Raw genomic sequence first — 27,898 nt, 5'->3', positions numbered from 1 at the left:
TTTTGTAGAATTATAATTACTTCCATTATTTTTTAGTTTCAATATTTATATACATACTAGTTACGACAAGGCAATTTTTTTGCAAAAAACAAAGTTAAAATAAAATACGTTTAACAATATTTATATTGTTCGTCATTGAAGAATTTTCTTGAATTTTGATATTAGAAGTGATGATTTTTATGCGTTAAAGAAAAATAAAAAAGAGAAAATGAAGCAGATATTGTGGACGCTGAAATGGCAGCATCCAGGCCTCACAATTCCTCACAGATAGCTCCAAACACAAAGCCCCCTTCAATCCTTGTGCAATTTCTAGAACCCTCTACTCTCCCCTCTTAAAACCCTTTAGAGGGTTTTGCAAAACTCTCACTTTCTCCCATCACATAAGATAGTGAGGCCCCCAAAATACAGTTCTATAGCTTCATTTCTTTAACTCTCTACCGTGCTCTCAATGGCTCCAGTTCTAAGCAGAGGCCTGGCCACTGCTTCTCTGGCTTCGCTTCCCTCATCATCCCCCTTTTCAGTGAGAAACAGCAACAGGGTTTTGAATCTGAGAAGTGCTTTTGTGCCACAAAATGGCCCCAGAAAGGGCTTCTATTGTGCTGGATTGAAGTGGAGGCTTGAGAGAAGGAACAGTCTAATCGATGTGCGGTGCGAGGCCGCCGTGGCCGAGAAAGAGGCTTCGGAGACTTCTGGTGAGAAGTATGAGTACCAAGCTGAGGTGGGTCTCTTCTAATTTCATTGAGTTTTGGGCCTTTTAGGTTTTGGGTGAATTGGATTTGTATATCGTTTACACCTTGTCTGGTTTCTGAGAAAGTATGGGAGTGAAAGTTGAAGTCCGAGTTTGTACAACTGCAACTCTACCCGATTATCAAAGCTTGCTATTGTTTCAATTTTTACTCTTTTTTTTACTGCTTCTCAGCAATTGTACAACAGCGCGCAAAAATGATGAGACTACTAGAATCAATATCAGTTTTTTCCCTTATCGTTGAGGAAAATGAATATGTGAATTTAACTTTTTCAATCTAAAAGTTCATGATTCGGGCATAAATCCGACGAGCTAATTGGGTTTTCTTGAATAACGTAAAGTAGTTGGGGAATTTGTGCGTTCTGTAGAATTAGAGAGGTCTTTAACTTGTTAACTGATTGGACCCTTTACTTTTTTTTTTTTTTTTTTTTTTTTCCTGGGATTTTGAGGGTTCAATTTGTAATGACTTTTGAATTGAAAGTTGATCGATTAAAGCAAATTGCAGGTCACTCGCCTATTGGATTTGATAGTTCATAGTTTGTACAGCCACAAGGAGGTGTTCCTTCGGGAGCTTGTGAGGTGAGCATATGCTATTTCCAAGTCAAACGCACTTCCGGTGATACATTCTGCGCTGAAATACTGCTAATCTCGCTTTCTGCTCATACAATATACACTCTAGTTTTTCAAGTAAATGTGTGCTTTAGATATATGCAGGGATGGGTATTCTGAGACTGGTGATATTTTCTTTTGGTCTATATGTTCACACAGTTCTAGTCTTCTGTTACAGTAATGCAAGTGATGCTTTAGACAAGTTGAGATTCCTAAGTGTGACCGAACCCTCTCTGCTTGGAGATGCTGGTGAGCTAGAGATCCGTATCAAACCCGATCCAGACAATGGGACTATCACTATAACGTATGGTGAAGCTAAATTACAGTTGAATCTTTTCCTGGATAATTGAGTGGGGTTGTTTGAGATGGGATTTCTTAAATTTGCAGAGACACTGGTATTGGAATGACCAAAGAAGAGCTCATTGACTGTCTTGGAACTATTGCACAGAGTGGTACTTCAAAATTCTTAAAGGCTCTTAAGGTACTTTAACTGCATATATCTGTGGTTTGCATTACTCTACAAATTTTTTTCCTCTTCGATTATTTTATTTTATGCTCTTGAAGCTTACAGTTCCAGCCTTACATTTTGTCAGGAAAATCAGGAACTTGGGGCAGACAATGGTCTGATTGGTCAATTTGGTGTGGGGTTCTATTCTGCCTTTCTTGTTTCTGAGAAGGTGATTAGCATAATTAAGTTATACTCTTGGTGGAATTTTCTGTTCCTGTTTAAAGTTTTTGATGTTAATTCGTTTACATTGTACACAATTAGGTTGTCGTGTCTACAAAGAGCCCAAGATCAGATAAGCAGTATGTTTGGGAAGCTGTAGCTGACAGTAGCTCATATATGATTAAGGAAGAAACTGATCCTGAAAAGCTCCTACGTCGCGGAACGCAGATCACACTCTATTTAAGAGTATGCAGCTCTTCTTTTATTTTCTAATGAGATAAATGATGGAAATTCTGCGTGTGCCTGTCAGACTCTTCGTGTTTGAATGGAAAAGAGAATTAGTAAATGGAGCTTTGTGAGATGTTGGATCTTGTTGTTTATCTTAATGATTGCCTTGTTATTATTCCATGCTATTTGCATTTATGTGGAACGAGGGAGGAGGGTATATTGGCAGTTGCTGGAAGGTTAGCAGGGAAATAAAAGAGAATCAGCATTGTCTGTCATCCTGTGCTGTGCACAAATTAATAGTTTTTTTTTTTTTTTTATTATTATTTTTTTATTTTATTTATTTTATTTATAATTTATAATTATTTATAATTTATAATTTTTATTCAAAGGGGGTAGAATATTTAATTGCTCATTCTCCTAAATATAAGCTTCCTGAAAGCCAAAAGCACCCTCATTTTGTTGTTTTTCTTGCAGCCGGATGACAAGTATGAATTCGCGGACCCGGCTCGGATTCAGGGTTTGGTGAAGAATTATTCTCAGTTTGTTTCCTTCCCCATCTATACATGGCAAGAAAAATCAAGGACTGTTGAGGTGAGATACCTTAAACTCTTCCCTCTCATGAGGAAGGTTGTTGGTGAAATAGAAAATTTTGGATATGTGCATAGTATGTTTATCTAATTGTAAAACAAGTATCTACGTGTCCTCTATCTCTCTCTTTTTTCTTTACATTTTATTTTGCTTTATGTAGTGACAAACAGTGGTGTTACCAATAATTTGTAGAGTATTGGTTATCAAAATAGTTGTCACCCTTAACATCTTTCTTCTAGGTCATTTTGCCTTGCTCAATTATTTTGTTCCATTGTCTTGATCTCATGATATAATCCTAATGTATCTCTTCATCAGCCATGGTTTAAGAAACCTTTGTTTTGAATGCAATAAAGCAACTGCTTGTTATCCAGTCTTTATACTAACTTGAACTTGCGCAGGTCGAAGAGGAGGAAGAACCAAAAGAAGGAGAAGAATCAAAGCCAGAGGTAATTAACATGGTATTCCTGATTGTGGGCATTGCACTTTTCTTTCTGAATTTGGATTTGATGTATTAGTGTAATTTTTGTCCAGGGCGAGAAGAAAAAGAAGACTAAAACTGAGAAGTATTGGGACTGGGAATTAACCAATGAGACAAAACCAATTTGGGTGAGTTTAAGCTGTATCTGGTTTCCAAGGTCATTATATATGGCACTAAGTTTCTTTTATGGAGTTATGGATTAATAGCTTGAATTTTGCAGTCTCTTGGTCAGATGTGCTTTTAGTTTTACTTATTAGAAAACATGCATTTAGTTTCATATCCTATATCTTACTTATTCTGGTGTGCTGTAGATGCGGAATCCAAAGGAAATCGAGAAGGATGAGTACCATGAATTCTACAAGAAGACTTTTAATGAATTCTTGGATCCACTTGCACACACTCACTTCACCACCGAGGTATGTAGAATTTTTCATAAATTATTTACGTACACGTGATATCTGTAGTTACAAATTTATTTATTTTTATATAGTTACAACTTTAACTTTGCTCTGAAAAATGTGCAGGGTGAGGTTGAGTTTAGAAGTGTCCTCTATATTCCTGGGATGGGCCCGCTTAACAATGATGATGTGGTTAATCCAAAAACAAAGAATATACGTTTGTATGTGAAGCGTGTATTTATCTCAGATGATTTTGATGGTGAGCTGGTAAGTTTTACCATATTAACTTGAGTTTTGATGAAATTGCTCTTTACGCCGAGAGTTTTATGTCAATAATGCCTCTTATCACATGTACTGGAAACTTAATTTGTTATAGGTTGGAGAAAATTGGTAATAAGCAACTATTATGTCTGTATTTTAGAAGAGAAATATAATCTTCCATATTAAAGCTATATGGTTTGACATTGAGGATGGCATTGGCTTCAATTTTTGAATCCATTATTCTCTTATTAAATGTTATAGTCAGAGATATATGGAGAGATATGACATTCTAACAGCATGTAATAATATGCATAATAATCACAATAATTACGTGGATAATTTTATTCACACGGTTGAACATATTAGCTGGATATCTGCTGAAAATAGAGTAATGTGTCAATTCCCAGTTTAATTGCAGACCTTGTGGCTCACTGAACTGAAAAGATATTGTTTAAATCTCTACTTTAAAGAAAGCTAAATTACTACTAACTTTTGGAATGTTTCCCGTCTTAAGCTTATGAGTGCAAGAAGCAAATTATTTTGAGGGAACTAAAAAATGCAACATGGATACTTCAAGGTATCTAATTAGCAACATGATGTCAATTTTGGAATGAGACTATCAACTCCGAAGGGAGCTTTTGGATGAAAATGGTTATGTTTTTTCAAGAAAGGAATGATTTGAAACCCCTCAATGAGATATGGAAGTAAGAATGCAAATATCAAGCTAAAAAAACTTATTATCAGTAACTTGGAAATCTGAGTCCTGTTTCAACACGACCAGGTGTTGGACGGTACCACTTGCAAAAGCTCAACACAAGGAGTATTTGTTGGTAATATTAAACATGAGATACACACTCCTTACTTTCTGAATTCTTAAGAACAATGAACAGTTAGACAACAGGGTAATTACCATGTACTGCAATAAAATTGTATGATACTTCGTTTTTAATTTTTTTTTTTTAAGGTAAATGAATTTTTCTTCTTTGTGTTTAGTGCTATAATGAGTATCAGACACTGATTCAAAAGTTCTCATTTCCTCAAGTATATGACATGCCAAATTTGTAGTAGGAAAAAGTATCCTACAAAATGGTGAAAAGCGTTTTCCTCTTTTAGTTATATTGAGTGACAGTGGGTTTGATAACACAGCAATGGCCAGTCTTTTGTTTGTAGTAGGAAAAAGTATCCTACAAAATGGTGAAAAGCGTTTTCCCCTTTTAGTTATATTGAGTGACAGTGGGTTTGATAACACAGCAATGGCCGGTCTTTTGTCTGCCTAAGTTTCCTTGGAATAAGAGTGTTTTATTAATAAGCTTATTTGTTTGTAATAATTCACATTTGTAAGATATTTACTTTTTTAATTTTTTTATATGGTTGAATCCACCTCTTTTTTTACCTTTTTGGATTGAATTCATAGTTTTACCCTCTACTCCGATAGAAGGAGCAGATGCGATTTGGTCCAAAAACTATTGGCAATCACATTCTCAATCTTCTGCAAATAAGAATAAAAATACAAGTTGTCAGCCATTTTATTTTAAGAGATTTGATTTCTTGTGTGTGATAAGTGTTGCATATTGATGCTTGATTGCATTACCTTTTGATATCTTCTTGGACTTGATCAAATTTTTGGTGTTTTAATTTGCAGTTCCCGCGCTACTTGAGCTTTGTGAAGGGTGTCGTGGATTCAGATGACCTTCCTCTCAATGTTTCTCGAGAGATACTTCAAGAAAGCAGAATTGTAAGATTGAGTTTGTCAACATTGATGTAGATACACAAAATACATGTATACATTATGGTAGAACTAGTTTACAATTTGTGAGTGTATTTGTTTCAGTTATCAGTGGCTTATGATTTCCTGGAATCAAGATATAATCGCATGCTTCTTATTTCCATATGTTTGATACTTTCAGGTAAGAATAATGAGAAAGAGACTTGTCCGGAAAACATTTGACATGATTCAAGAGACCTCTGAAAGTGAAAATAAAGAGGTCCATATCGGTTAAACCTTGCCTATCCTTTTTTCAATTTCAATTGAGGCTTCTTTGTGGACTGAGAGAATAAATATGTTGGTTCCAGGACTACAAGAAATTTTGGGAGAACTTTGGCAGGTTCATAAAGTTAGGATGCGTTGAGGACACTGGAAATCACAAGCGCATAGCACCATTGTTGCGGTTCTACACTTCCAAAAGTGAGGAGGAGCCGAAAAGCTTAGATGATTATGTTGAAAACATGGGTGAAAACCAAAAGGCCATTTATTACTTGGCAACAGACAGCTTGAAAAGTGCGAAGACTGCTCCTTTCTTGGAGAAGTTGGTTCAAAAAGACATTGAGGTATGCATTCTTTTTGAATTTTGTTCAGCCCATAATAAGCTTATTACATACGAAGGGAATTTGGGTTGCAAGGCTATAGAACAAATTGTCAGAGAAGATTTTTTTTAATAAGTTAATTAGAAATGGTTGAAGGAAAACCTAAATTTAGATTGAATGCTAAATAATTGTCTTTTGCTTGTGAGTGCTTGTAATTAGAATTGGCTAAGACTAAGTTATGTATGTAAATGAAAAAGAGTTGCGGAAGTGTTAGCTAAGCATCTTTTCCTTTTTGTATAGGAAAATTTATTTGATATTACATCCTTTCCGGTTTACTGATATGGGGTATATATTTTAGGTTCTGTACTTAATTGAACCTATAGATGAAGTCGCCATCCAGAACCTGCAGACGTACAAAGAAAAGAAATTTGTTGACATTAGCAAGGAAGACTTAGAGCTTGGTTAGTACTTTATTTATTTCCTGTGAGATTATTGGTGACACTTGATCTTAATTCTTGTATCTCTTGGGATTTTGTTGTGCATCTTTCTCGTGACTCTGTCTTATACCAGGTGATGAGGATGAGGTGAAAGAAAGGGAAACACAGCAAGAATACAATCTTCTCTGTGATTGGATAAAGCAACAACTTGGTGATAAGGTAGCAAAAGTTCAAGTCTCAAAGCGTCTAAGCTCATCTCCCTGTGTGCTTGTTTCTGGCAAGTTTGGATGGTCTGCTAATATGGAAAGGTTAGTTGTGCTTTTAGTGTTCACAATATGTAATCATGACAAGTTTCCTTGATCCTCAAGACGCATTGATCATACTTTATTCAATGAAGGTTTGAGTAATTTTCTTTTGCACCCTTTTGTAGATTGATGAAGGCTCAAGCTCTTGGAGATACTTCTAGTTTGGAGTTCATGAGGGGAAGGAGAATATTGGAAGTTAATCCAGATCATCCCATAGTCAAAGATCTCAATGTAAGACCATTTAACTCGGTGCTAAATGTAGACTTTTTTTCTTCCTATTCTAATTGGGAAAAAAAGGAAATTACAATGGAGGTATCTTTTATACTCCTAATCCTAACAGAGTTGTGAAGGAGGGAATTAGTGGAAATGCTTCCTAACACTGGGGTATAAGTGACCCATTTTGCTACTTGATGTGCACAGAAATTAGCACATTTGGAAGATTTAAAAGCAGTCCATTCCCTTAGGGGAAGCAGGTGCTGGCGAAGCCCCATCCTCAAAGAGATGAGGGTCCTTGATGGCAATGATAGTGAGCAGTGAGTCACCTTCAATTAGAAGGGAAGAACAGCCATGAGAGGATGCAGGTTGGCTGCCAAGAGTGTAGCATGTGCTCCTCCTAGATTGGCTTCCTCCATGGGGGAAGCTTTTGAGTCCTCACAGCGAGGAAGTTGCCCTTGTGGTCTCTGAGGGTAGCAGCAGCTACAGCAAAGCTGGGTCTGATGGCAACATCGAAGTTGACTTTAAGGGAGCTAAGGGTCTAAACGTAGACTTAAGTTGAATAATAACTGCTCCTGATTCTATTACACACTTCTCTCTTTTTTTCAGAGGGAGATGTTCTCCATCTCTCTAAGAGATTTCTCCTCTCTTCCTGCCTTTTGTCTCCCTCACCCCTTCCTTTTCTCTCTCTCTCTCCCTCTCTCTCTCTCTCTTTTTTTTTTTTTGGTTTTTGGAAGTCAGATCTATCGTCTTCCACCCCTGCCTCCCTTCCATGCTCCCTCCCACCGCCATCATCTCTTCTCCGTCCCTTGCATCGTGCATCTCATGCACAACTCTGTCATGTGTGAACCTCATGAGCCGCCACCCCAGGTGGTTGATCTGTTGCTTTTATATATATCTCCTCTCTTCTCCACTTTCTTCTCTGCCTCTCCCTAGCCGGTGCCTCTCTTTTTGGCCTATGGAGACTGTAAGATTCGATGTCCGTCTCGCAACAACAGCTGGGCAACCCTCTCACTGAAAATAGGAGTGGAGATCCTCTTCATCACTTTCAGCGCTGTCGATCTTAGAGCAATCTTTTCTTGCTGTGGTATCTGTGGTATCCTCACTCCCTTGTTGCTGCTGCAGGCGTCTTTCCAAGCAGTTCATTTCTTGGGTTGCTTCAAAAACTGCCATTTCGGTGGCCCATTTCTTGGCTGTCAGGCCAAGGAGATACTGGATCAGGCTTAGCTCATTACCAATTTATTTTTTATTTTTTATTTTTTACGTTTTTTACTGGGGTGTTTGTTGGGTCTTCACCCTCTCATGTATCTAATTTTGCTTTAATGATACTTATCTTGCCCATTCACAAAAAAAAATTGCTCCCGAGTCTGACCAACAATGGTATTGGTTATTCTACTTGCAGGCTGCATGCAAGAACGCACCTGAAAGCACCGATGCCAAGAGAGCTGTTGACCTCTTGTTTGATACAGCATTGATCTCCAGTGGATTCTCAGTAAGGGCTTACCAAAAATTTCTCTCTTATTACATGCTATGCATGAATTAAAGTAGCTCGACATTATTTGAATTTTTTGCTTGAATGATACAGCCCGACAGCCCAGCTGAGTTGGGAAATAAAATCTATGAGATGATGGCAATGGCCCTTGGAGGAAGATGGGGCAGATCAGAGGAGGAAGAGGCTGACGCATCAGAAGCTGCTTCAGAATCTGGTGCAACAGTTATCGAAGCCTCAGAAACAGAAGTGGTTGAACCATCTGAAGTAAGGGCAGAGAATGATCCTTGGAATGATTAAATGTCTTTTGGAGGACAATTTTTGGCTTTGTTTCATTATTGTTAAAAGAATAATGCTTGGAAAGAGAATTAGCAGAGAAGAAAAGAAAGGGGGTGGAGAGGGGATGCTGATTAACTTGTGGGAAAAGAAACAGTTTTGCTGCTATGGATAATTTGCTGTAGGTTTTACTAATGAATACCTGTCAATTTGGTTCTGGTACGAGTTAAAGAAAGTTCACTGTTTTAACAAACTAGCAAGACATTTATCTCTAGAACCATCTGAAACGTGTTTACCTTATTGTTCTTCGCAATTAGAGCTTAGAGGGCAAGGCTATTGTACTTGGAAAACAACCATTTGCTCCAGAATAATATGGAGAGTGAATTAGATTACTTGCGGTTGGCTGTAGTGGCCGAATTCTCTCGCTCTGTTATCACGGCTATCAAAAACCTCTCTGCCGGATGGTCCATGACTTCTATTGCGGATGATGTTATTTGCCATTTTTTTTTTTTTTTTTTCAAGGTCTTGAGAAGAGTTAATTTCTGGACATATTCCATTGTCAAATGGGTCGCTGCTCTCAGTTGTTATGGGAGTATTTTCACTTCTTTTTTCTTTTCTTTTTCTTTTTCTTAGAATCAAGAGTGAAAAAAACACTCCTTAAACCCTTCTTGTTATTCGGAAAAAAAAAAAAAAAACCTTGTGTCAACTATGTTTACTATCATGTAAAATATGGCGACATGACATAAGAAGTTGGATGCCCCCCCAAAAAAAAAAAGAAAAAAAAATATTGGACATTATGGTTCATCAAACCAATTATTCATTCTGTAAAACTTCAAATCCTAAAGGCTTGAAAAGGACAAAAAAAAAAAAAAAAAGGGTAAAAAGGAAAAGAACAGCAAAGAAAAATGGGCTTCTTTTCGGTAGGAAAAACAAAAAAAGGGAGCACATTGGGTATTGGGTCAGCCCAATAAAGGCAGGGCTTTTGAGTATTGGACCAGTAAACATCAGCGGGTCAGAAACACGGGTTGAGTTCTAAATATTCGGAACGACATAAACAAAAACAGAGAGAACGTAGGTTTAAGGAGGGTTTTGAAGGCGGCTACGAAGTGCGCTTCTTTGTTCTCCTCCTCCTCCACTGAGATCTCACGTTTCCCATTTCTTTCTTGTCCATTATTTACTGTCTCACGCTTTCCCGGAAATCAAAATCGAAGAGAATTTTAATTTCTTATGCCCATTCTCATATTTTCATCTGCTACTTTTAGCAACGAGCTTGATTCCTCTACCCTTCTTGCTAAGCAGAGAAAGTCCACTGAAACATGTGGAGGAATTTAGCCAGGCAAGCTTCTTCCAAAGGGATTATTCGCTCTTGCCTGCCTTCTTCTTCTCCATCTAGTTCCATTATATTTTCTCAAGACTTGAATTTACTCGAGAAAATCAGACTTCACCAGGCCCCAAAATGCGTAAATTATTGGTTTCCGATAATGGGTTTTGGTCGAAGTGGTGTGTTATCTTCTCAAAAAAGTGGATTGGGAAGACCCAGCTCCGCAAATTTAAGTAACCCTTTTGGGTTTTCCGGGAATTGTAGCTGTGTGAAAGGTTATGCGAGCGCCGCCGAGGCTATTGCTTCCGAGGAGGACTTGTCGGGGTCCGATGAAGTGCAAGAATTGATGGAGGAAATGATTAAAGAAGACAAGGCGATGGAATCTCAATCTAGGCGGCCGAAGAAAATGGTGGCGGGTATGGGGATAGGGATGTATAATACGCTTCGAAGGCGGCAGATAAAGATGGAGACTGAGGCGTGGGATGAGGCGGCCAAGGAGTACCAGGAACTCCTGACGGATATGTGTGAACATAAGCTTGCACCCAATTTGCCTTACATGAAGTCCTTATTTCTTGGTTGGTTTGAGCCCTTACGCGATGCAATTGCTGAGGATCAAGAATCTAGCCAGCAAAAGAGGCAGAAACCTTCTCATTATCCACATTTTGATCAATTACCGGCGGATAAGATGGCGGTCATTACAATGCATAAGTTGATGGGGTTGTTGATGACGAATACTGGAGGGATAGGCAGTACCAGGGTTGTGCAAGCCGCTCTCCAGATAGGTGAAGCAATCGAGCAGGAGGTGAGTATGCCTATGATCTTCATTTTGATAATTGGTTTGCCTTTTTTTTTTTTAATTAAATTTTTGTAAGAAATAAACCAATCTCATTGGAAGCCTAAGGCACCCCTAAGTACACAAAAAGAACCACCTAACTAGAAATAGCAAAACGAACAAGGAGGTCACTATAACTAATCAACAAAGGAGACACAAATGCCGCTGTCCGTAGATACAATGTTTCATAAACAAAGATAAAATTTACCCTAGCACTTATCAAAAAAATTTATCCTTGTGTCCTCTCCCTGTTGTCAAAGTTTCTATAATTCATTTCCCTCCATAAGCACCAAATAAGGCACGTGGGCACCATTTTCCACACCGCAACACTCCTTGGCCTGCTAGACGACGACCACAGGCAGTCATACAGATCAACAACACGTTTAGGCATAACCGAGGACATTCCAAAACGACTAAAAAAAGCACTTCTAATGGCCGAAGCCACATTGCAATGAAGAAGAAGGTGGTCCATAGATTTCCCATTCCTCTTGCACATGCAACATCTGTCCATCATAACGTGCCGCCTCCTGATAATTGGTTTGCTTTTTATTTGGTAGAAAGTAATTTCTTTCAATGTACCACCAAATCTTCAGCATTCGACTTTGATGGACTGTGACAAACAAATGGAAACAAAGCATCTGTCTTTTATAATCTTTTTCATCTTACAGACTGTAGGTAGATCTCAAATATATGTGGCAATCAAGTTGAATCTGTTACTTGTAGTAGAAGATCATTAATGTAGTTCACCTTCGTCACATTCTTATACAGTTCCAGTGGGTGGAACTGCTTGTATTTGCCCAGCATGCTTTAGAAAATTCCATGATTCTTACTATTACAATCTCTTCCTTAATGCTGCTGCTCTAAATCTCCATGGACACCAAAATGCCCTTCAGCAGCTAGATTTCAGTTTTTTAATGAAAAACGTTTAGTGACTTTTAGTTTTTTCATCATCAAGAAATGGGAGGCATTATTTCTTTTTTTCTTTGTTGATAAGTAAATGCAATTTATAAAAAAAGCGCAAAAGACGCAACTCAAGTACATATGAAGTATACAAGAGAAACATGTAGTTAGAAGAGGAAAAAAGCTCAAGAACAACATGAAAACTTGAAATACTTGAGTAGAAGGCAGCTGTCCAAAGGTAGAGTCTTAAAAAAAAAAAATCCTTTAGTTCCCCCATTATTCGTTCATGGTTCAAAACATCGGTACTTTATTTCCCTCTAAAGACATCACTTAAGGCTCCAAAGACACCACATAAGGCACGATGAAACCATCTTCCACATGAGGCATTGGTGCTTGTTATGCACAAGGACTTGAATTTACAATTTGCCCAAGCAGGGTGTCCAGTTTCTTGCCATTCTCTATTAGTAAAAAACTTGCATGTGATAATCTGTTATGTGCACAAGGACTTGAATTTACAATTTGCCCAAGCAGGGTGTCCAGTTTCTTGCCATTCTCTATTAGTAAAAAACTTGCATGTGATAATCTGTTATGTGCACCAGGCTAGGATATACAGGTTTTTGGAGAAGACAAAGAAGAAGAAGAGCGCCACAGATAAGAATGCTGAAGGTGAATCTGATAAGAACACAACAGATAAGAAACCTGAAGGTGAATCTGATCCCATGATTAACGAACAAAGGAAACTGACCAAAGAGCAGGAGAATTTAAGGAAAAGAGTTTCTAAACTGATGAAGAAGCAAAAGGTGCATCAAGTAAGGGGAATATTGAAGGCACATGATGACTCAAAGCCTTGGGGTCAGGAAGCTCACGTTAAGGTTTGTGATTTCTGTACTTGTAAATGTGGATGTCATATTGCTGCTGTTGTTTTTATAACTTGGTGTTTGTACTTTCCAGGTTGGCTGCCGCTTAATTCAATTGTTGGCGGAAACAGCCTATATACAACCTCCAATCGATCAATTAGGAGATAGCCCACCAGATATTCGGCCTGCATTTTTACACACCCTCAAAACTGTGACGAACGAAACACAGTGAGATTAAATCTCTCTCTCTCTCTCTCTCTCTCTCTCTCTCTCACACACACACAAACACACTATATTTAATTGTGTGTTTTTTCTTTCCCATCATATTTACAGGAAGTCCAGCAGAAGATACGGTGTTATTGAATGCGACCCATTAGTTTTCAAAGGACTACAGAGAACTGTAAGTAGACCACTAGCTTCCTGGAGCTGCTCATATTTGGTTGGCGCTTTCTTCTAGTAAAAATTTTCATTTTGACAGTTATGGAAGTGCAACGAAGAATTTCATTGGATGCTTTTCTATTCATGATGAGTAACAATTGTTTTATTTTGTTATGTCCAAACAGGCTAGGCACATGGTCATTCCGTACATGCCTATGTTAGTGCCTCCTCAAAACTGGACAGGGTATGGCATCAAGCTTTCTATCAAAATTTCTGGTTATTTGATCAATTTAACTTGGGGTGGTTCTTGGCAAAAGGATATTGTTTAATCATAGAATATGGGACTCTGGATCATAAAAATAGAGAATCAAAATGTTCTGGATATCTTCTGCTTATTTAGCTTGTTGTGTCACTTAAATGTTCATTTGAAAGCTAGATAGATTGTACTCTTTCAGGGTCGTGTCCTATGTTGGTTTTTAGTAAATTTCGCAATGCTTTGGCAGGTATGATAAAGGTGCATACTTGTTTTTACCATCCTATGTTATGCGAACACATGGAGCAAAACAACTACGTGAAGCAGTTAAGAGGACTCCAAGAAGTCAATTAGAACCTGTTTTTGAGGTCTGAGCACTCTGGATTTTGGTATTTTAGTTACTGATCTGTATTTATTGCTTAGTGTGATTGTTAGTTCTATATGTTATCTTGCCCTTTGTGATAGGCATTGAAAAATTCATCCTTTGATCATATGTTTGCTATTCTGTGAAGCTCTCTGAATTTGGCTTTTTGGTTGTTGCCCTATTGCTAGGCTCTGGATACTCTTGGAAATACCAAATGGAGGGTGAACAAGAGGGTACTTGGTGTGCTAGACAGAATATGGGCTAGTGGAGGCGGTCTTGCTGACTTGGTCGACCGTGAAGATGTGGGTAACAATTTATTTTTCCTTTCCAATTGGTGCATTTTGTTTTCACTATTTTGAATGAATGAACTCATCTTGTTCAACAAAAACTTACCGCTCAAAATAATTATCCATTAAAGCAATATGCTTTTGGTTTTCATTAACCATTCTTCTTTCACTTTTCCAAGATAGGTTCCTCTGCCAGAGGAACCAGACACAGAAGATGAAGCAGAAATTCGGAAATGGAGGTGGAAAGTTAAAGCTGCAAAAAAGGAGAATTGTGAGAGGCATTCCCAGCGGTGCGATATAGAACTTAAACTTTGTGTAAGAAGCTTCCTTGATTAGTTGAATTTATTTAGTGTAGTTGAATGTTCCAATAGATCGTGTATTAATTCTTCTGATTTGGGAGCAGGTTGCTCGTAAGATGAAGGATGAAGAAGGCTTCTACTACCCACATAACCTTGATTTCCGAGGTCGTGCATACCCCATGCACCCATATTTAAACCATCTTGGTTCTGATCTATGCCGAGGCATCCTTGAGTTTGCAGAGGGACGCCCTCTTGGAAAGTCAGGCTTAAGGTGGTTGAAGATACATTTGGCAAATTTGTATGCTGGTGGTGTAGACAAGTTATCTTATGAGGGCCGGATAGCATTTACTGAAAACCATTTAGATGATATTTTCGATTCCGCAGACAGGCCTCTTGAAGGAAGGAGGTGGTGGTTAAGTGCGGAGGATCCTTTCCAATGCCTGGCAGCTTGTGTTAATCTGTCAGAAGCATTGAGAAGCCCCTCTCCAGAAACTAGTATTTCACATATGCCTATCCACCAGGTACCTTTTTCTCGCCGGTCACAAAATTTAATCGGGGAATATTTATGTTAAGTAATAATCGTTTATATACATGATACTCTAATTCATTTGAGAAATAACCAATCTTTCTATTCCTTGCTGGAAGCTTTTTCATCGAAATTGAAGATAAAATAGCATGTTTCATGCTTAAAAAGAGAAAGAGTAAGCACAAAGAACAGATGTGTGCAACTGCATAACCTGGAACTTAAGCTAGGATATTTTTTCTTGCATAAATTTATATGCTTCTCTATGCAGCATTCGCGTGCCTGTGTGCATGTGGCTTGCTTCTGCATGTGTTTCATTATGTAGAAGTGAGGTTACAATATCTCAAAAGGAGTTTTTTCTTTTTATAAACTTACTTTACTGATCTGGTTGGCTTGAGTGGTAAGCCACTTGGCCCTGGTGTCTCATGAAGCATCAAGTCTAAGGTTCGACCGCCCTTGGGTGTTAACAATTTCTTGAAGTCACGCCTCCGAGTGAAAGCCTGAGCTTTACCCAACCCGTGTGAAGGGGACGCATTGCACGGTGTTTTTGGGATCTAGTCAGGGCAAAGCCCCGGATACCCCGGTTATCACAAAAAAGATTGATTGCAAAACTTCTTAGCACTTAAAAGACTTTAGCAGCTCCTAAGATCTAGTATATGGAGGGTAGGGTATGCCTTCCTATAGACAACTGCAATGTTAATAAATTGTTGGAAGTCACACATGCTTTTAATACAGTTTACACTTGCACAAGAGTTTGTCTGGATGGTCTTGAAAATTGTATAGAGATATTTCTGTTGTTCCTTTTTCTTTTAAGAGGTTTCTGAGAGACCTCTGTACTCCTATATAGTTTATGAAGTGTGATACAGGGCATATATATTTTGAATATAGTATTGAGAGGATCAAGATTTCCTAGTATTCTTAGGGCATTTTTTTTTTTTTTTTGATAAGTAATAAGAAGTTTTATTAAAAAGCGTATAGGCGCCCCAAGGTACACTGGGAGTATACAATAGGATCACCTAACTAGAAGGAGAAAAACGAAGAAGAAAATCATCATAACTAATCGAAACAGGAGAGACATGCGCAACGGTCCAAAGGTATAAAGTTTGGAAGCAAGAGGCTAAAATGTCTTCCCAAGTCCCCTCCACATCCTCAAAGCACCTATTATTCATTTCCCTCCATAGACACCAAAAAAAGCACGTAGGCACCATTTTCCACACCGCGGCACTCTCCCTCCTCCCCGAAGACCACCAACAAGCGAGAAAATCCAAAACCCTCTTCGGCATCACCCAAGACAACCCAAACCGACCGAAAAAGGTGCTCCACAAAGTATAAGCTACCTCGCAATGAAGGAGAAGATGATCCACCGTCTCCTCGGACTTCTTGCACATACAACACCTGTTTGTCACAATCACCCGTCACTTTCTAAGATTGTCCAGGGTCAAAATTTTTCCCAAAGCCGCCGACCACACAAAAAAACTCGCCCTCAGAGGAGCTTGGGTACGCCACACACTCTTCCACGGAAATCCTCCCCCAACAGGATTCTTAGGGCATTCTATCGTGTAGGTTTCCTTAGATCTCAACCATTGTTTTCAAATTAAGTGGTTGAGATTTTGCCATATCAGCATTTATGACTTTTAAAATATGGAAAAATATTGTAAGTATTGAAGTGATAAATATGGTATAAAAGTGACAAATACTGATATGGTACTATCTCAACCATTTAATTTGAAAAAAAATAGTTGAGATTTGAAGAAATCCACTCGGAAAAATATCCTAAGAGAGAAGATGATCCCACTCTGTTTGATGTGGTGCATTTGGATAGAAAGAAATGACCCGAGCTTTGAACATAATGATAAGATTTCTCTTTTATACTTCCTGTCTACTTGAGTGTGGCCTTTGATTTTTAGTGAAATCTATTTACTTATCAAAAAAATATCCTAGAAATTCTAAGGAATCCTGATCTGTATTAAGAATACCTAGCTTTTGCAAATTTACACACCCACACGTATGCACATTTATATAAATGTATATTCTTCAAAACCCATGCTTTGGTTTTCCCATAATACATCTTTGTCTTATTTTTTTTTTGTTTCTCCCTTCTTCTTTTGCAAGGATGGTTCATGTAATGGCTTACAACATTATGCTGCTCTTGGAAGGGACAAGGTAACAAACTTTTCTAGTTGTTGGGATTTAAGAAGTTGCAGTACGTATAAGCTGCACAATGAAGCTATCTTTGTGGGATATGGAAGTATGGTTTAAGCTTGGTTTTAGGACATTTAAATATATTTTTAAAGCCTTTCATATTATGTCAAAGTTCTTTTTGGCCATAAATTTGATGGATTGAAACTCGCAACATTAAAAATAAATTACATGATGATATATATATATATATATATAGAGAGAGAGAGAGAGAGAGAGAGAGATAGTCACAGTTCTGCTCTTCGCATATGTCACCTCATGGCTGATCAGAATACCTCCAGGGGGTTTTGGAAAATATTAGGGTTCTTAAATCTTTCCTCACTCATTTCCAGCACTCTTGCCTAACATCTGTATGTTGTACATCACACATGCTTGTGTAAATTTTTCTATTTATTGGTTAAATTGCTTTAATTTCATAGCTGGGAGCAGCTGCAGTAAATCTTGTTGCGGGAGACAAACCTGCAGATGTTTACTCAGGAATCGCCGCCAGGCAAGCATCTCTCTCTCTCTAGACATGTTTTCCACTGAATTGTGAAAGAATAAAGAAAATGAGAACCTAACCAAGATGAAATGAGGAAAGAAGTTCCTTAAACATACAAAAACAAAACTAAATATTGTTGCTTTAAAGTGAAGCTTTGTCATTCAGACGTCACATCAAGTTTAAAAGTAAACACTCTCTCTTGTTAGGATAAAGTAAAAGATTACCACTCACTAATTTTCTTCCTTTAATCAGTATAAAGAGATCAACGATGAGCATTTTTTGATTGGTATTCAATTAAGAAAGGTCCTCGTTGACCTGTTCAGGTTGTTTATCTCTGTTGTATACCATGTGCGTCATGCAAAAAAACAAAAAGAGGTGATCCAAAACTCAGAATCATATCAACAAAGATTTGAAAGACCATGTTCACAAATTATGTGATATCTTCATTGATGTATTCTAAAGGAAGAAGAGAATCGACAGTAATAATATGACACCAAATTTTGATTAAAATTGCAATAAGCAGTTATGTTTTTTTTGAGGTTACATTACAATATCAGCTATATTAATAAAAGTTCCTGTCTCAAAAAAAAAAAAAAAAAAAAATCCACTGATTTTCATTTGTTTCTGTTTTTAAACAAGTTAAACTAAGTCTGCCAGTTTAGGTTCAAATTATTTAAATGGTTTTACTTCTGCATGCTATAATCATGCTTCAATTAATTCATCAAAAAGAGAAAAAAAAAAAAAAATCATGTTTCAATTAAAGATGCCAGTAATTCTGATGTTGAAGTGCCTAAATTTTCCAAAAGCAATCCTTTTAATCAATCTAATTTGATTAACGTTACTGCTGGCTCTTGTAGACACATAGTACTTCTCTCCCTTTAATAAAAGGAGTTCTTGGTTCAACTCATGAGCAGATACAGATTCAGAGGGGTACTGTACCCAGTACCCTCATTGATTTTCCTATTTCCATTGATTGAAATCTGATTGAAATTTATTGTTGTGGTTGCAGAGTACTAGATATCATGAGGAGTGATGCAGAAAAAGATCCTGCAACTAATCCACATGCAAAGTACGCGAGGCTTTTAATCAATCAGGTTTCTGTCATTACTTGTCAAATATTTTGGTGTAAAAATTTGGTCCAGATTATGTACTTCAATAGGGTGGTAGTAATTGTTAAAATTATGAAGACTTTTTAATGACTTAGCTAAAACTATTATCTTGTATATAAAATAGATTGCTTGGAGTTGCCATCAAAAGGATTTTTTTTGTGAAACCAGTTGATTGCAATTTCTTATATTATAATTCTGTAGTTTGCCTTCGCATTTGTTATATTGTAATACTGGGTATCCTTAGGTGGACCGGAAATTGGTAAAGCAAACAGTGATGACATCTGTGTATGGTGTCACTTATATTGGTGCCCGTGACCAGATCAAGAAGAGATTGAAGGAACGTTGTGCCATTGAAGATGATAGCGAGTTGTTTGCTGCATCTTGTTATGCTGCAAAGGTAAAAGAATAAATCCGTCCGGCACGCATGCTAATATGTGCATATATTAGACTTTGTACTGATTATTTCACTGCCTGAGCAGACCACATTGACTGCTTTAGGAGAGATGTTTGAAGCTGCAAGAAGTATCATGAGTTGGCTTGGCGATTGTGCAAAGGTGTGTCATCAATCTTGTGATTACTTGCTTACAACAGAAGTTTGTGACTGATGTAACCATTAATAGCTGCGGAATTTAAGCACACGTGCAAAATATGCTTTTTGTCCCACCCCCCACCCACCTGTTTCTGGGTTCTGTTCTTTTTCGCCTATTGACTCTTGTATGCTATGTATATAAGTATGTACGTGCCATGAGAAGCCTTATCAGATGATGTTTTCATGCATGGGGTGGGTGGGGTTGGTGTGGGGTGTTCTAATTAGACCTCTTTGAATATCTTGGTCAAACCAGTCGGAATATGATTCCAGTTAATATGTTTAGCATGTGCAAATGTAGTGGCAGGTCTATTGATCACTTGTTGCTTAATTGCTCCCTTAATAGAGAGTTATGGCCTTTTGTTTTTATTTTTTCTGGGTAAAATTGTTGGTGTGCACCCTACCTTTAAAATGGGCTGAAATGACTTTGTTGTGTATCTTACCTGGGAAGGTTTATTTGGACAGCCTCAAAACAATTCTTTCTGAAATGCAGCTCCCCTTTGTCTCATGTGGATGATTTGGAACAAGAGGAATAATCACACATTTAATGGTGTTGAGCTACTGTTGAGTTTAAATCTCCAGTACTGCTGTTACATTTAGCAATTATAGACTTCTTACATCTTATATTGCATGAATCTTGCAACTTTAGCGGATCTTCTGTAGTTACATTGAGCTACTTTAGTGGATCTTCTGTAGTTTTTATGCACCTTGCATGCATAAGTTCTCTCCTCACTCTAATAAAAATTCTTATTACATACATAACGAATGGTCAAGGATGCTTGGAGCCTAGCCTGTTGTACATCCATGTGCCAAATCCTGTCAAGAGGGTAACAGAATTGGAAATTTCGATGAAAATTCTGATTAGGTTTAGTACCGATGAAGCCATGAAAGAACATTTAGGTGGTTGGCCAATGATAATTCACTTTCAACATTTAAAATCTTAAATGCCAATTGTTCGTTTGGGAGGAAGAATGTATTCGGTGTGGGCCTCTGGTTCCATTTTCCATTCTTCTTTTGTTTTTGTTTTTGTGTGTCTTTTGGTTTGACTGCACCTCAGCCATCACAGTAATACTGAACTATATAGTTCTGATCAAGGTAATGAGTAACTTCAGGTGAAGTCCTGGAATTTTTATATTTGTTATGACATATATCCACAAATATGTTTTTCTTGGTGCTTAGTGAACATCTATGTATGGTTTGGAATTTCTAATGTCAGAAGTTTTTTGTCTCTGTTGTCAGACATGTACTCGTTGCTATGTGAGCCACTTATTCTATACCAGCTGTGTCTCTTAACACAATGTTCGCAATTTTAAACTATAGGGTCAAAACTTAAATGCCATTGCTCATGCTTTTGCATTGTTGAGTCTAACTTTGAGTCTGACTTCTAACTTTGAACATAAAACAGGTTATAGCTTCGGAGAATCAGCCTGTGCGATGGACCACACCTCTTGGACTTCCTGTTGTACAACCTTACCGGCAACTGGCAAGGCACCTTGTAATGTTCTAACAAAATTATAGAATACCTATTCAATAGTTTTTACAATTACAAACAAGTCCAATACTAATATTGGGTATCTCATTAAGATGCTGTGTTGAATCCCATGCAGATTAAGACTTCTCTTCAGGTGTTGACACTACGACGAGAAACTGACAAGGTAGCTTTGTTCAACCTTTTTCTTGTGTCTGCTTCATTAATATCGGTGCCTTAAAAGGTCATTGTTGCATGCCAAGTATATGCCTAATTAATTAGGGCTGTCAAGGGGATAAGGTTCGGTATTCTGATTGGAATTATCAATTTTTAATTCTAAACTAGAGAGAGAGAGAGAGAGAGAGCAGACTTGGATCTGAGTTGAATCTGGCTTTGATATGTTTACACTCAGATTTGAAACAAAATATAACGGAACCCTCATCAAGCCATATAACAAGTATTGTATGTACATGATATTCCTCAATGGAGCCATCTTCAGCCATGCACTGAATCTTTTTCTTCATTCATGTATCTGATTTTCCTTAAGGGAGCTATCTGCAACCACATACAAATTCATATCCTGTCTGTGATTTTAAAGTATTGCCCTTTTCTCATGAGTGCAAGTTTTAAGCTATCTAAGAACCAATCCTTTGATCACCTTTTTCCTTTGGGTAACTTTTATAGGTCATGGTTAAGCGGCAGAGGACAGCTTTTCCCCCAAATTTTGTGCACTCCCTTGACGGATCGCACATGATGATGACCGCTGTTGCCAGCAAAAGGGCTGGCCTAAACTTTGCAGGTTTAAACTGGATTCCCTTTTTCTTTTTTCTTTTTTCTTTTTTCTCTTTCACATTTCATATTTCATTAATGCACACATATACATACTGTGTTTGAAAGTTCATTACGTCATACCTATGTTTGAATACAGGAGTCCATGATTCATATTGGACACACGCATGTGATGTTGATGAAATGAACAGAATACTAAGAGAAAAGTTTGTTGAACTCTACGATGCACCAATACTGGAGAATGTAAAGTTTCTTCACTTGTAAAAGTCCTTCAATTATGATTGAAGATCTCTACTTTTGTTATTTACTTGTAATTATTGGTTTCTTACTTTGCATTCACTGGGTTATTTATTGTCTGTTGACATGGCATTGATGATTGCTTTTGTTTTTGCCTTCTTACGCAGTTGTTGGAGAGCTTCCAGACAACTTTCCCCACATTGAACTTTCCTCCCCTGCCAGAGCGGGGAGACTTTGATCTCAAAGATGTGCTGGAATCTCCCTATTTCTTCAACTAGTCTGAGCCATATGCTTAATTTGGCAGTGCCCCTTTTTAACTAGGGACTCCGAATCTTTGTCCTTCAGTGGAAGGTGATGGCAGCTTTAGCTCATTCACAGGCATGAGATTGTCGAAGTCAAGTGGCTCCAGCCCATTATAATAGCAGAAACGTTGAGCACAAAGTCAAGGTTGGACTACCCACAATCAGTTTCCCGTGGAAATTCTTGTATATATGTCCAAACAGAGTGCTTCAGCGATTGGGAGACGACATTCGGCTCTGCCTTCTTCATCAACTATTTTTTAAAGGATCTGAGGAAACAAGATGATGTTACGTGCAGCATATAGTAGAAATAACAGCTCCAACACTAATATCAAGTAGGGTTAGGTATTGAACGGAAGACATTAAAGCGATTGGTGGTGATTAAAACAGATGAGCGATGAGTTATAGCTTTGAATGCCCACAAGAAGGCTCCTCAATCTCACTGGGCTTCTGATGATTTTGGCTCAACTAGCCAATTGGATCGTTGTCATGTGTTTTTCTGTTAGTATATTGTCACCGAAGATGTGTGCAATTTGTTTCGATGCTAGTTCTTGTTTTCCCCTCTTGATTCTTACTGTAATTCAAAACAAAATTTTGCAATTGGTACTAAAGAGAAAAAATAATACACAATTCGAGTTCTCTCTCTATTAACTGCTGCGTCCTCTTGTAAGCCACTCCTTCAATCACCCCCTCTTCCCATCAAAATAAGATGAGGCAGAAGAAAATAACCAAGTTATTGATCCTTTCATTTATTACAAAATATATCTACACTTCGATGTTTCTAGATCTTCCAAAGATGGAAAAACCACTGTTCCTCTCCATGTTACCAAGTGAAATCATGCATTCTTTTTGAATAAGGCACAGGCGTCACTATATATGGCCACTGAATTTGAAAACACAGCGAGAGCAATCATGAAAACAGATAATATCTTGTCCTTCTTTGTTGCTATGCGATGACGATCCCTGAAATAGAAATCAGCAAGTGGATAAGATGACTCGCTCATATAGTTGATATAGCTTTAAGCCAAGTAGCCAACTAAACCAATGTTTGGTTTATTACCTTTTTGCAATTTATAATAGCAGCTTACAAATATTAGTTGAGCTAAGAGAAATGTTATATACCACATTTTTATTACACTACTATCTGACAAAGCCGACCAAACATCATTTGACCAGTGACATGTACTAAGAAAGAAAAAGAAATGCTGTATATCAGTTCAGCACATGATCTTCCAAATATTTGTCACCTGTTCCAGCTTTGCCATTTCCCTTCCTTCTCTCTGTTTTAATCACTAAATTATTTTCCTCAGACCAGAATCATTCAATAACTCATGTAGACATAACACCATTCCTACAAGTTAAAATGGTAATATGTGCATTTTCTAAAATTCTAGGTAAAAGAAAGAACATTAACCTTAGAGCAATGGCTGCAGGAAAAATAAATCCTATGCAAACTGTAGCAGTTGCTCCAGTGAACTGGAAAGCGTCCCAGATGTTGGGTATAAAATTTGCACCCAGGAAGACAAGCACAAGGAGTCCACTGCTGATCAATGCAAACCTTAGGTTATCTGAAACCAAAGGCCTGGCTGAAGTGAAGAGAAGGCCATCCAAATTGAGGCGCAATGGATAGAAGAGAATTGGGAAAACAAGCATGAGGTGAAGGGCATAGCTGATGCGAACAGTATCATTGAGCAGAGAGCTGTATGGAATGCCAAGGTTGGTGTCAAAGTTGGCCAGCACATCATCAAGAGTTGAGTCACCAAATAGGAGGAAACCAAAGAAGCTTGTCAGTATGTAGACAAAAGAGCACAGCGCCAATGATGTCTGCACAACTGGTCGTATTAGGGAAGAGTCTTCAAGCTCGCTGTTTATCGTATGCACTGCCAAAAATGAAATCTGTTACGAAGGTATTGATTAAAAGAATCAACAACAGATAAAGAAATGCATAAAGCACAAATTATGATATTTGTAGGTTCTCATAAAGAACCTGCCTTTAATGGGGAAAATCTAGCACATTAGCAAATCCTACAGAGTTCTTGACACCGTAGTCAAGTTACAGATCATCAAATCAACAAAAGATTAATAGCGTTGGCCCAAAGCAAGGGTGGGAGCCTTCCCACTTAATACTTATTGATGAAAGGAAAAAATATGAGTAATGAGCCTCTGCAATGGGGCCCCTAAAAGAATTCGACAAATCTGTAATTCTTCAAGCAAGTGGATGTGATTTTATTTTTCTGGTGGTGATTATCATACAACTCCATACTCTCAAGCAGGTAAAGTCTTCTAAAACAGTCTATGGCAGAGGTGTTCAACACGAAGCACACTTGTCATACACCAAGCCAAGATTTGGCAAAAGCCCTGTTATTAACTTCTATGCTAGACTATAAAGTAGATGATTGCATAGGTTCATGTTGTGCATAGTCATTTATGCTTTTAAATTTTTGAATTATGCACCGGTTAAAACATTTAAATAAACTGGTTTCGCAACAAAATATCGCAGCGAACTTTATAATAAGAATTAACAAAGTTGATTACAGTATGTGCTATGGCTTGTATCTCTTTATCCTTCAGTTCTGAGGAGACCATTACCTAGGAAGACTAGATTTTATAGTACTCTTCAAAAAAAGAAACAATAAATTGCACTAGGGTAGGAGAAATCGATGAAAAACTAGGCTATAATCTCAAGAATGGAGCAATGAAAATTGAGCAAGACTACCTGCATCTAAACAATCTATAACATTAAATCAACTTGAGCAGGCTTCTCAATAATTGATCACATAAACCCTAAATTGACCAGAGTCACTATTTTCAGCCCCTTTCTTTCTCTTAAGCAAATTAATTGCCCAAAATGAAAAAGAAAAAGAAAAAGAAAAGGATTTCAAAGGGGAAACATTATTGCATGAATGATCCTAACATTCACTATTGCCGATACACAATTACCGTAAAGCAAAGGTGATGCCTTTCTCGATGGACTAGTGTTGGAGTTGGAAAGTTTGATTTATACTTAGCAGGAAGAACAGCTTTATATACCGAGCTGCATCCTTTCTTTGCCAGTTTTCACAAAATGAAAACTAAAAACAAAACATATCGCTGATCTACAAAAATGATGCCTTCATTCAGCATGCATGCATATGTGTATATCGCAGATTCCATTTATGCTATGATCAGCCAACTTACCATTGAAGTGGCAGATGAATGCAGTAACAAGAACAGGGACAACTGTGAAGAGATTCCAGACCGAAGTAATATCGGTAATATTAGGAAGCAACCTGGGTATAGCAATATTTCCATCAAGCGATTTGATAATTGTGATTCCCGCGGTTATAACTAAGAAAATGAAGGCTAGCGCCACTGCTAAAGCAGATGTGTATCTCAATGAATCTGAAAGCATGGAAAGTATGAGTCATTCAAAACAAACATGTCAACAAGGTAGATAGAATAAAAGTGCTTGAGCTATATATTGTAGCGTTTGATGACATGTCATAATGATGAAGGTGACGTGAATTTTTTGAGAAATGCGTGTATCATCTCCAGTATTACAGCATAAAAAATATGTACGTGAATTCAGGCCTACTAGATTCATTGTGAAAGGGAACAAGATTTGTATTGACTTCTTACTCGTTCTTTTAGAGTTCAGAAGCAAAGTAATCACATCAAAATGCATGTAGCGGTAGAAGGGAAAACAAAAATCTCAGACTTTCTAATATAACAAATGGATGAAACAAATTAGTCATGTATGTTATCTCAATCATGTGCTTTAAATACTAACACGATAAATTAATAAAACAGATGGTATGCGTGGCCACATTCAAAAAAGCTAGGACCGAAATTAATAACATTTGGTAGTGCGAGCATTGGTGAAGCAGATCATTGAATATCACAGGTCATAAACTATTGACTGCAAGTACCGAGTGAGATGGAGAAATTGTCTTGTAATCCCTTCATTTATGATGTTAAACTGGTGTTTGTTAATTCTTACAAGATTAACAGAACAGATATTTACCTATCCGCTTAAAGCATGACAATGGAGCAAATACAACAATGGTTGTAACAAGAAGGACAAAGGCACGACTGTTCCACCAGTGTACGCCAAACCACCCTTCCAATACACCAGCATGGTGAACTCCACTTGCAGATGTCCCAGAAAGCACATCACCTGAGTGAAATAACCAATACAAAGCCATAAGAACAGTCACATATCACTGCATTATAAAGCAAGCAAGCCATGATGATAGATAAACAGAGAGTTATTCGTAGTTGTTTTTAATTTTCTTTACACTAGATTTCCCAATTTTCCTTCTGGGGATGCATTATTTGGTTAATTGTTTAGTCTATAACATTCTCTACCTTTATATGCTATCAAAACCGGAAGTTTAAGCTAGTTAACTATTGATCTTGATTAATGCTCATTGTATGTCAAAGAGTACTTAAACCAGAATCACATAATCCTTTCCCTTTTGGTCTTAAACAAAGTTCAAATTTTAAAACACAACAAAAGTAATGCTAGACGATGATTGAAAAGAACATTCACTAGATTAAATATGGTCGAAAAAATAAGTCCAATGAACCATCAAAGGCATAAATTTACCAATGATGATCAATATGTAAACAATGAGCATCCCAACATTGCTAACCAAAATACAAATCAGAGGCAGCCTCTTCCTTCCAACATTTCCAAAAGCTTAAACGGATAGGAAAATGGCAAATTTGATTATTTAATTAATACTTTAACAATCCCCTTTACGAGTGAGCTCTAAGTTCCTCTCAACAAGTGAGACCAACCCTAAGAATATGTAAAATTAAAAATGGAGGTTAACGGTAAATTCATATTCAAATTCAATTCCTTTGTTATGATATCATGATAAATCACAGATTATATACTATTTAATACTTCAACAGTAATGCTAGACAAAACTAGAAAAGAACAGTCACTAGATTAAATATGGTATTGAGAAAAATAAAAATCAATCATCAAAGGCAAAACTTTACCAATGATGATCATGTAAACAACGAGCGTCCCAACATTGTTAACAAAGATACAAAACTGGAGCAGTCTCCTCCCAACACCCCCAAAAGCATCGCCCATCACCTCTCCATAGGACTCTGAGTTTCCGACCTTGCTGAACCTCAGCAGCATCTCCAACGAAGCTTCTGTGAGTAGAGCAACAAAGACTATCAAACCAAGGCCAAGGCCAAGACCCAGCACCTTCATGGTGGCAGGCAGTGCCATAATCCCAGCCCCTATAATAGAAGTAGATAGATTGAACACTGAGCCAGTAAATGATGCCCCATTGAGCTCCTCCCTGCTTGAAAGCTGACCCACATCCTTCTCTGGCAACAACGGCGATTTCTCGTTGATGGGTTGCTTTGGTTTTTTTGAATTCTTAGTTTCCTCCTTGTCAATGGTCATGGTTCCACCTCCCGGTGACACTCTATACTAGTTTTTCCGGTGGAAAAAAGTAGCGTTCTTATCTTCAATCCAGATTCCAAATGATGAATGATTGAGGCCGGGTGGGTAGGAGCGAGAGAAATCGGAGAATAAAAACTAAATCTACACGATCATCACGTGTTTAGTGGGCTCCCAAAGATAAAATTTAAATTTGTCAGATTCACTCTGACTCATCACCATTCATTCCCTGCACAGTCGTTCTTTGAAATGATTTGTACATAGCATATTAGCATGATCAACTTTGGAGAAAGAGTAGTACAGAGTGGCCT

The 27,898-nt window shown here is 37.6% G+C and overlaps 3 protein-coding genes across 3 annotated transcripts; 2 read left to right on the top strand and 1 right to left on the bottom strand.

Moving 5' to 3' along the window:
* Positions 1–285: 285 nt before the first annotated feature.
* Positions 286–9,395, top strand: LOC132177361 (heat shock protein 90-5, chloroplastic). Its single transcript, XM_059589642.1, has 19 exons — positions 286–718; positions 1,251–1,324; positions 1,533–1,658; positions 1,742–1,835; positions 1,948–2,031; positions 2,124–2,267; positions 2,724–2,840; positions 3,236–3,283; positions 3,369–3,443; positions 3,627–3,731; positions 3,840–3,980; positions 5,617–5,709; positions 5,882–5,959; positions 6,048–6,302; positions 6,637–6,739; positions 6,849–7,023; positions 7,146–7,251; positions 8,636–8,725; positions 8,819–9,395. The coding sequence occupies exons 1-19, from the start codon at positions 449–451 to the stop codon at positions 9,020–9,022; spliced, it is 2,382 nt and encodes a 793-aa protein (XP_059445625.1). The 5' UTR covers positions 286–448; the 3' UTR covers positions 9,023–9,395.
* A 684-nt stretch (positions 9,396–10,079) lies between these two features.
* LOC132178890 (DNA-directed RNA polymerase 1B, mitochondrial) lies at positions 10,080–22,831 on the top strand. Its single transcript, XM_059591466.1, has 19 exons — positions 10,080–11,121; positions 12,651–12,923; positions 13,003–13,136; positions 13,242–13,308; positions 13,472–13,530; positions 13,790–13,907; positions 14,092–14,205; positions 14,374–14,505; positions 14,594–15,010; positions 17,125–17,175; positions 17,631–17,701; positions 18,702–18,786; positions 19,046–19,198; positions 19,281–19,355; positions 20,793–20,882; positions 20,995–21,042; positions 21,540–21,654; positions 21,784–21,887; positions 22,049–22,831. The coding sequence occupies exons 1-19, from the start codon at positions 10,315–10,317 to the stop codon at positions 22,157–22,159; spliced, it is 3,024 nt and encodes a 1,007-aa protein (XP_059447449.1). The 5' UTR covers positions 10,080–10,314; the 3' UTR covers positions 22,160–22,831.
* Positions 22,761–27,887, bottom strand: LOC132178891 (amino acid transporter AVT6A-like). Its single transcript, XM_059591467.1, has 5 exons — positions 27,170–27,887; positions 26,184–26,336; positions 25,358–25,561; positions 23,595–24,060; positions 22,761–23,143 (listed from the first exon to the last, which is right to left on the bottom strand). Exons 1-5 carry the CDS (start codon positions 27,588–27,590, stop codon positions 23,017–23,019), a joined length of 1,371 nt encoding a protein of 456 aa, XP_059447450.1. The 5' UTR covers positions 27,591–27,887; the 3' UTR covers positions 22,761–23,016.
* Between the last annotated feature and the right edge of the window lie 11 nt (positions 27,888–27,898).

This window comes from Corylus avellana, chromosome ca4 (genome assembly GCF_901000735.1).
Source record: "Corylus avellana chromosome ca4, CavTom2PMs-1.0".
In the NCBI taxonomy this organism is placed as follows: domain Eukaryota; kingdom Viridiplantae; phylum Streptophyta; class Magnoliopsida; order Fagales; family Betulaceae; genus Corylus; species Corylus avellana.
This window is presented reverse-complemented; position numbering and strand designations above follow the sequence as displayed.